The sequence below is a fragment of the Manis pentadactyla genome, chromosome 12 (assembly GCF_030020395.1).
Source record: "Manis pentadactyla isolate mManPen7 chromosome 12, mManPen7.hap1, whole genome shotgun sequence".
In the NCBI taxonomy this organism is placed as follows: domain Eukaryota; kingdom Metazoa; phylum Chordata; class Mammalia; order Pholidota; family Manidae; genus Manis; species Manis pentadactyla.
The window spans coordinates 10,486,720-10,496,673 of NC_080030.1; the positions used below are offsets into that span (position 1 = coordinate 10,486,720).

The 9,954-nt window shown below is 53.6% G+C and overlaps 1 protein-coding gene across 1 annotated transcript; it reads right to left on the minus strand.

Annotated features, from left to right (window-relative positions):
- Nucleotides 1-5,316: 5,316 nt before the first annotated feature.
- On the minus strand, nucleotides 5,317-7,979 carry LOC130679952 (phospholipid phosphatase-related protein type 2-like). The gene is made up of 5 exons (XM_057489559.1): nucleotides 7,959-7,979; nucleotides 7,732-7,908; nucleotides 7,036-7,158; nucleotides 6,664-6,715; nucleotides 5,317-6,529 (listed from the first exon to the last, which is right to left on the minus strand). The coding sequence occupies exons 1-5, from the start codon at nucleotides 7,977-7,979 to the stop codon at nucleotides 6,186-6,188; spliced, it is 717 nt and encodes a 238-aa protein (XP_057345542.1). The 3' UTR covers nucleotides 5,317-6,185.
- Between the last annotated feature and the right edge of the window lie 1,975 nt (nucleotides 7,980-9,954).

Genomic DNA, 9,954 nt, shown 5'->3' on the forward strand with positions numbered 1-9,954 from the left:
TCCCCGCCTGCGCGGCCCCCGCCCCTCCGCCTGCGGCCCCGTCCCGGGCGGCGGCGGCAGGTCGGCGGAGCGGCCCCAAGCCAGGCCCAGCGAGGACCCAGCACGCGCGTCGGCCGCCCCACGGCCCCGCGGGCCCCGCGCTGCCCGCCGAGCCCTCGCACGAGCGCCCCCTCACCGGCACCACCGCGCCCGCAGGCGGAGGCAGGGGTCCCCGCCGCCACGTACCTTGGGGCCCACAGAGCCGTCGCTGTCGCCTTCACCCCTGAAGCGGGGCCCGCTCTGGACGCTCCGCCGCAGGTCCCCGGCGGCCGGAGCCGCTTCCCGGCCGGGCTCTCGGCGGCCTTGGCGAAGCGGTCGGCGGGGGACAGGCGGCCGCACGCGCCGCGGCCGCATAGGGGTTCCTGGTCGCGCCGCGCGACGGCGCCAGGCTGGAGGCGGCCGACCTGGACGGGCGCAGGTCCGGCCGTGGCGGCGGCTCTACATGCGAGTCGATCGCCGCCCTCCGTCCGCCGCGGGAGAGTCGCGAAGCGGCGAGTGCGGCGCCGGGGGGCCCAGCGGACGAGGTAGGCGCCGCCGGCGCCTCCGCGCCGGGAGGGAGGCGTAGCCGAGCACAGCGCGGGTCCACCATCTGGTCTCCGCCGGGTTCGCAGCGCGGGAGGGACGGAGGGCCCGGACACGGACGGCGGACCGGAGCACGGACTGAGCCGCGGGAGCAGCTCCTCCTGGCGGTGCAGGCGAACCTACTGACTCTTCAATGTAGCGGCTGCGACGCCTGCAGCTGCTACGCAGCCGCCGGAGATACGTTTTCTGCGCGCGCGCCCAATGGCTACCCGCTCCGCGGAGCCGCTCCCTCATTGGCCTGGAGTACCGTCAGTCGGGGGAGGGCCAGATTCGGACGCCCCACGCTCATTGGCCCCAACGGCCTTCATACGGGAGCGGGCCTGCGCGGGACGCTGCACGCTCATTGGCCGCGAGGGCTGTCAGGCGGGACTTTCATTTCTTTCAAAGTACTTTCTAATTTTTCATGACATAACCCACGTGTTATTTGTATTTATTTATTGATTCATTTTGGTGTCATTAATACACAGTCACATGAGCAACAATGTGCTTACTAGATTCCCCCCATTATCAAGTGTCCCCACACACCCCATTACAGTCACCGTCCATCAGCGTAGTAAGATGTTGTAGAATCATTACTTGTCTTCCCTGTATTTACTGCCTTTCTCGTGTCCCCCCGCTATATTATGTGTGCTAATCGTAATGCCCCTTTTCCCCCTTATCCCTCCCTTCCCACCCACCTCCCCAGTCCCTTTTCGTTTGGTAATTGTCAGTCCATTCTTGGGTTCTTTGAGTCTGGGGGCTCCGTGGATCCTGTTTGGGGTATGGAAGAAGCAGGGCCATAGACGAAACAAGGCGCCAGGAGAGACAGATACACTTGGGCAGGAAGAGGGAGAGAGCCAGGGCGAGGACCTTGTTCGTCTCGTTCACTTTGGTATCTGCAGCGTCCAGAGCAGTAATCAGCTCATTGTAGATTTTCAGTATGTGCTCGTTAAATGAATGAATGAAGAAAGGAAGGTAGGGTGATGAGAAACTGGGAGAGGAAGGATAAAGGTGAATGCTCCAGCGAAATCTGGCTCCGCCCCAGAGCTGCCACTCACCCGGTTACCCTGGCAACTCTGTTTTCTGGTAACTGCAAAGTGGTGCGTTGCCAGGAGACCCAGGGACAGGGCGGAACTGAGATTTTTCTGGGCTTTCTCTCTCCCTCTGAGGCCAAGAAATGGCTCACAACATGCTCCAATACACCCACCCACACAGCTGGGCAGCCTCACACCCCTCCACACACACACACACACACACACACACACACACACACACACACAGTAGGACTCTGCATGTACTGCACTTCCAGAATCCCCATCACCCACAAGCTCACAGCCCTTCCTTATCTTGACACAAAGCATCCCATACACAGTCTCTTCCACATTCACGTTCCCATAAACTTTCCTTTGTGAAACACCAGAATACACTGATACAACCATACCATTGCTACTACACACATAACCTGCACACTGTTACACTGCCTTGTCAAATGCTTCCCAACCATCATTCAACTCACTTTGCAACATTACATGCACAGTTACATGCACAGGAGCGTGATGATCACAGCCCAGAGCACTTAGCTCCAAGACATCCCTGTGGCTCATTTTCCTGCTCCTATTCAGGTCTCTGCTCAAATATCACCTACTCAGAGAGACTTTCCCTGACCACCTGTGTAAAATCACACACCCTTCACTCTTTAACTGTTTATCCACCTTTGTATCTCTTCAGATAACATCACTTCCAATGCTATGAATTTATTTTATAGCTTCTCTGCTGGCTAAATTTCAGCTCCACCACGGCAGTCATTATTTTGTTCCCTGCTGGGTTCCCACCTAGAACTACACCTGGCACACAGGAGGTGCTCATAAATATAGGCTGAATACATTGGCAGAGATGCATATATTTGGCATATTTCTTGTGCATGCAGTACTTCTTTCACTTCTCAGAATCCCCTCTTCATGTCCTATTGGAAGGATGCTTACCTTAGAGGGGCTCCCTAGAGGAAGGATAGCTCAGGGACAATCTGTGCTTCTCCTTCATTTTTAGCAGCTCAAGTAATTAGTTCATTCAATGAACATTTATTGAGAACCTACTGTGTGCTGGGCCCTGTCCTAGGCATGTGGGTGTGAGCAGAGAACAGACAAGTCTCTGTCCTGGTGGAGCTTACATCCTAGCGAGGAAGAAGATAATGACCACTGAGCATAACGAGGGATTTAGATAGTCTATAAGCACATGATAAGTGTATGCAGAAAAAGTTTGTACAGGGAAGGAAAGTTGGAAGGGCCACTTGTTTTCTTTTTGCAATTTTGAATAGGGTGGTAGGGGCAGACCTCACTGAGAAGGTAACATTTGGGGAAAGGCTTGAAGGAGCTGAGGGGATTGAACCATGCAGATACGTGGGGGAAGAGCCTTCTAAGGGAAGGCGCCCTGAGGCATTGGCTTTGACACAGAAGGCTGTGAGGAACCTCAAGAAGGTTTGAGCAGACAGGGGCCATGGTCTGATTTATATTAAAACCAGAGCTCGGTTTTAATGACTTTGAGATGCTGTGAGACGCCAGGGGCACGTCAAGAAGACTTGAGTAAGTGTGTAACCTTAGTCTGGGTTTGCTACCTATCCATTTTGGGGTGGGGTTGTCGGCAAGGCAAGGGTTGCTGTCTCCACCCTCTCTAGCAGGGCCAAACACTTGTGTGTCCAGCAGCCCCCACTTTACTCTTTCTTGGCCCGCGCTTAACATCAGGACCATGGACGGAGCCAGACGGGCGGTTCTGGGTGCTGTCCTCTGTGCTGAAGTTTTGCTTCTTTGTCGCACACAGAAGCTGTGCAACAGGAGGGACCGCAGGTCTTAGGTGTGCAAACCCTGGAAACAGGCGGTCTGGTCGGTGCAGCAGGATGCTGCCCCTCCTCTGCCTTCAGCCCTCTCCTACTCCCATTTCATTTATTCAGCCCCAGCACCTCCTCCATCTCCTCTCCCTCTCCCTGCCCTTCCACTTGCTCAGTTCCAGCCACACACCTCTCTGTTCCCTGAACACATCAGGTACATTACCACCTCAGAGCCTTCACGCTTGTTGTTCCCTCTGCCTGGAATTCCCCTGACTACCCTCTTTAAAGTGCAAACTGTGTCCCTATTCCAGTTATCCCATTGTCTTCTCCAGCTAAGTGTTCTTATCATTATCAAGGTCTGATATATCAAATATCCCAATCCTTGACCTAAATCCTTGAACCTAGAGTTTTGAATTCAGAATTTTTCAGATTTGTGAGTGGTACTATGGTATAAATACTACATATTGCATAATACACCTAGTGGGACCTGGGATAATATCTCAAAATCAACCACTTTGTCTGTAACAAAACATAAGGATATCCACATCAAGTTAATAGAAGCTATAATAACTACATGTCAGTCCAGGTCAGGATTTGCCACAAATGAATTAGGAAAGAAATCTTGGTTTATAGACCTTGTTGAAATCTGGAATTGTGGCTTTGTACCTATCATACTTCCCTTGCTTATTCTCCGTCTCTCCCTAGTAGAAGGTGGGCTCCCAGAGGGCAGGGACTGGCATCTGTTCTGTTCACTGCTGTGGCCCCTGTGCCTAACTAAACAGCACCTGGCACACAGTAGCTGCTCCAGAGTGCTGAATGGATGAAGGAGGAAGGGAGGGAAGCTGACTCCCCTTTCCTAGTTCCTGGATGACGCGGAGTCCTGAGTGGCCTATCTTGAAGCACCGCAGAGGCACAGTGTAGGGGTGGGTGTTGTTGTGTGGCTGCCTGCCTGCTCCTACCCTCCCTGGTCTCCACTGGGTCCTCAGAGGTTGGGTCTCAGCACACCAACACTATCAGAACCCCTGCTTGCATCCATGCAGCTAGGGGTTTGGTTTGGAGATTCTTAGTGCCCTGGCCCTATTCCCTCTGCCCTCTGCACCATGGCCATGGTCAGAAGGAGGCCAGATGCCTGGAAAAGACAGTCATGTGAGGCCCCTCACCACGTGTTTGTGTGTTTGTGTGGAGATGTCCACATTTGACAGTTAAAGAAAAGAACAGATCTGTGGAGCATAAGAACGAAGCAAAAACTGAAGGAACAAAACAGCAGCAGACTCACAGAACCCAAGAATGGACTAACAGTTGCCAAAGGAAAAGGGACTGGGGAGGGTGGGTGGGAATGGAGGGAGAAGGGGAATAAGGGGCATTACGATTCGCATACATAATGTAGGGGGGACACAGGGAAGGCAGTATAGCCCAGAGAAGGCAAGTGGTGACTCTATAGCATCTCACTACGCTGATGGACAGTGACTGTAATGGGGTATGTGGTGGGGCCTTGATAATGGGGGGAATCTAGTAACCACAATGTTGCTCATGTGATTATATATTAGTGATACCAAAATTAAAAAAATTAAAAAAAAGAAACCAGCAGAGAATTTAAGTAACTTTCCAGAGGCCACACAACCAGAAAATACTGAGTCAGGATTTAAAACCAAGTCGTTAGCTCCTTGGTCCCACAATGCCTTTCCACAGTTGCCCTCAGACACACCCACACCCAGACTCACCAACACCTAGATCCATGATTAAAGTTCTTCTTACTCTGCAACCCTTCTACCCTGCAAGGGAAGGAAGGCAGGTGGCCAAACTTCTGTTACAAACAAGTCTTTATTAAAGATGAGGAGGGAGCAGGAAAGCGGGGGCAGTGTCTCCTCTGCCCAGTGCCTTTGGCTGCCCGAGGAGGGGGAGTCCTCTCTGCTCCACCCATGTCCTCTATAATGGCACATCTGCATGAGGCTGAGGCATGGGGAACGGTGTGGAGAACAGGGGTGGGTTCCAGGAAAAAGAGGCCCCTTCCCACAGCCCTAATAACTAACAGAAGGGTTTACAGTGACCCGGGCTCAGGCAAGGGGAAGCACAGCACCCTGAACCCCAAAAACCTCTGAACTGGGGCTAGCCCTGCGTAAGTAGGGAGTTAGGAGGGACTCAGTGAGAGGTTGCACATGGGGGCGGGGCTGAGACAGGAATAGGTGCCCCAAGGACCCTGCCGCGGGGGAGCCTGCCCCCACCCTCCTGCTGAGCATTCTCATTCTGAGAAGACCCAGTGACAAAGGATGACCCCACCTTCCTCCTCTCCTTGGCACGTGCTACGACGTTGGCGGTCCCCCATTGACTGGAATCATACCCACCCACCTTAGAAATACTGAAAACCAAGGACTCCTACTGGTTGTTCAGACGCTGAACACTGCCTGGAGTTGCCCTCTGCCTGAGATTCTAAGAATTGACGGGGCAGGTTCCCATTGGCTGAAGTAAAGTCCTTTTGGTTAGAGTTCTGAGAACTGGGGGTTCCCACTGGCTGGCAGTGGCCAATAGGGTCAGGTTTTGGCCCTTAAAGGAGCCACCCTAGAGGCCCACCTCCTAGTTATGCCCCTTGGATGGTCCCAGAGGACAAGAGAGGCGGAGGGTCCCCCTAATGTCCTCCCAGCCAGGCTGATATCTGGGCCTGGCTGGTTTGGGGACAGGGGGCTTTGGCACTCACACGGCACACGCACACACACGCGTGGCAGGGGAGAAATGGGGAGCGGGTAGGTTCTGGGTGGGTGGTGGGGCCTCACAGCAGGTGGTCACGGCTGGCAAATAGGTAAGGGCTGAAGTTGTCCCGGTGAAAAGGGGAGGGGTAGAGTCCGCTCAGGGTGTACAGGTCCCGCAGTAGAGGTGTGGGCAGCAGCAGCTTCCGACCACGTCCGCCTCCCCCACCTGGCCCCCCAGGCCCCGGGGAGGAGGGTGAGGGGCCCTGGCTGGGAGCTGGTGCACGCAGAGGCAGGGGCAGGGGCAGCGGTGTCGGCTCAGACCTCAACCGAGGGCGCGGCACACGGGGCGACGAACACATGGCTGGAGCCCTGGAGGACACGCAGCTGGGGATCAGGTGGCCATGGCGGGTGCAGTTCTGTGGCTCTGAGGGTCAGGGAGCAGAGATCGGGGCATCAGAAAGCTTGGGAAGGGACCACGAGAACATAGGGGAGACCTCTGCGGCAGTGACTGCCATCTGAAAGTCCCCCCTGGTTACCCCCCACTCCCTCGACACTCACTGGGTGGGGTGAGCCGTGCCGGTGTCCAATGCGGCCTGCAGGCCTCGGGTTTCTGAGACAAAGAGGCAGAGGGAAGGGGCTAGCGGCCCCCCAGGCCCTGCCGGCCACAACCACGAGGGGGCGTATTGGGCAGAAAGCCCGATGGAAACATCAACCAGGATTCTCAGGATTAATCATGTCCCCTTGGGAGGGAGAGAGGAGACGGGCACTTGTTTCTGGGACTGTCCCCCAGGACCTAGGCCTGCAGAGGTGAGTCATTGTCCACCCCCCCCATGGCCCTGAGATCCCCATCTCTTGCCTAACTTCCTGCCTCCCTGGTCCCCCTCCACCTACCACCCTCTCCAGCGGGGAGCGGTCCCCAGCCCCCCTTACCTGGGCCACACTAAACTTTTCGAGGGGGCTCTCCATGGTGGGGGCTTGGCCCAAGTCCTCCCAGGGGGAGAGCCTTCGGCCAGAAGGCAGCCGGCTCTGGGAGTTGTGCACGACACAGGTAACCTGGGGCAGAGAGCATTTTGCATGTTGAGGCCTGAGGCCAATAAGTAGGAGTTGTATAAATACCATCCCCATTTTTCGGATAAGGAAACTGAGGCTCAGGTTTCCAAAAGCAGCTAACATTTTTATGGCGCTTCCTATATGGCACCACTGTTCTTTCCATTTTACCAAGAGGTAGGTACTGTTATTTAGTCCAAAGGGTGGGAACAAGGGGAAGGCAAGTAAGGCCAAGTTGTGCAAGAGCAGGATCGGATACTGTCTGCATTTAAAATTTCAGTATTTTTGGACATGGAGTTGTTCACATTAATTTTGATTTTTAAAACGGTTTCATTACAATATTATTTATCTTGATTACTGAGTGGGTTTGCGCCTCCTTCAATTCTGTGCTCAAAGCGAGTGCTTCACTTGCTTGGCCCTCTTCCTATCAACCCGTTTCAGAGACGAAAACCTCCAGGCAGCGAAAGGTTGAGAGACTCGCCACAGGTCCATACTCTCCACCATCACGCAGGCCTGCCTCTTGGGTCATGGAGCTGATGAAGGGTCTGCCATACAGGGATGGATGGGAAGGTGGCTCACCAGAAAGGTGGCGATGGCTGCCCCGGAAAGAAAGCCAGCCAGAACGTCCGACAAGTGGTTGCGGTACTCAGCCACGCGGACCACGACCACCAGGAAGACAGGGCATAGCAGGGCCAGGCAGACCGAGGGTTTGACCAGGCAGGAACCCTTCACACGGAACATGAGTGTCAAGTACATCTGTGGGAGCCAGACCGGTCAGGGCACATGGGGTGGTGCAGCTGCCAAACCCGAGTGGACACTGCGTTCATGGTTAGGGGGAGTGGCCGGTTCCGCAGGAATGACGCTGGAGCGGGAGGCTGAGGCCAGGGGCTCCAGGAAAGGGAGCCAGGGGAACAGGAGTTCGGGGGATGGACTCACGGACTCCCAGTGGGTCCTTCCAGGGATGGGGATGTGGGCAGAGCACCAAAGAGCAGTGGACAGTTCTGGGGCCGGGTCTCCCCAGGATCAGTCACATACCCGGAAAGATGCTTCCTTGGGGCATGGCCTCAGAACAAGAGGGTGGAATTGGGGATCAAGGGGCAGGTTCAAGAGCTCATGATCAAGTAGGATTGCAAGGATGGCACAGTATTAGAAAATCCATGATCATCATCCACCAACTCAGCAAAAAGGAGGAAAAAAACCACATGATCACGTCCACAGATGCTGAAAAAACAGTTGAAAAAATTCAACATCCATACATGATAAAAACTCTCAACAAAATGGGTATACAGGGCAAGTACCTCAACATAATAAAGGCCATATATGACAAGCCCACAGGCAACATCATACTTAACAGCGAGAAGCTGAAAGGTTTTCCTCTGACATCGGGAACGAGACAGGGATGCCCGCTCTCCCCACTGTTATTCAACATAGTACTGGAGGTCCTAGGCACGGCAATGAGACAAAACAAAGAAATACAAGGCATCCAGATTGGTAAAGAAGAAGTTAAACTGTCACCAGTTTCAGATGACATGATATTGTGCATTAAGAAACCCTAAAGACTCCACTCCAAAACTACTAGAACTGATATCTGAATTCAGCGGAGTTGCAGGATACAAAATTAATACACAGACACCTGTTGCTTTCCTATACACTAATGATGAACTAGCAGAAACAGAAATCAGGAAAACAATTCCATTCACAATCGCATCAACAAGAATAAAATACCTAGGAATAAACCTAACCAAGGAACTGAAAGACCTACCATACCCTGAAAACTACAAGACACTCTTAACAGAAGGTAAAGAGGACACTAACAAACGGAAACTCATCCCATGCTCCTGGCTAAAAGGAATTAATATTATCAAAATGGCCATCCTGCCTAAAGCAATCTACAGATTCGATGCAATCCCCATCAAAATACCAACAGCATTCTTCAACGAACCAGACACATGTTTATGAGATAAAAAGTACAGCATTTCGTCAGGAATAAGAGTGAAGCGTGGATCTCCTACCTTGCGGTGCTGAGCATCCGGGGTCCGTGGCACTGACGGAGTTAGAGGCACACATCGAGCGAGTAAAGGAAGTAAAGAGCACCCTTGCCTCACCCAGAGGCTGGGGCGGCCCGGAGAAGCAGGCTGGAAGTCAGGCAGACAGAAAGAGAGACACTCCTCATGGATACCCAGTCGGGCTCTCGGGGTCTGATTCCAGACACGCGGGCCTTTGGGAAGCCGCTGAAGCGTATCCTCAGCCTAGACTCTCGCAGGTGCCCACGGCCTTCCTCAGTCCCTGGCGTCCAAGGAGATGCCTCTGAAGGGGAATCCTGGCCTCCACTCAGGTGACTTTCCCGGCTCCCAAGGGAGACGGGGGATCCACTGAGGGAGACGCAGGGGAACCTGGCGCTCGAGACTTTGAGATCGGCAGCCGGGCTAGTCCCATTTAAGTGGCTGACGAGCGCCCGATGTTGTGTGCCATAGACGGCTTCCTTCTATAAGGACAGTGAAGGAAAAGGCAGGCTCGGATGCCTATACTCACCTCCGAAGTTATCCCGGACGAGCCCCCAAAAACGACGCAGCTTCTCACACCACAAGGGTATGAAACTAGAAATAAATTACGCAAATAAAATGAAAAAGCCTACCACCGCGTGGCGGATTAACAACATGCTCCTCAACAACCAACGATTCAATGACCAAATAAAAGCAGAGATCAAGCAAGCAATATATGGAGACAAATGACTACAATAAAAATTGAACAAGGCAAAATCTGTGGGACACAGACACGGCGGTGCTAAGAGGGAAGTATATC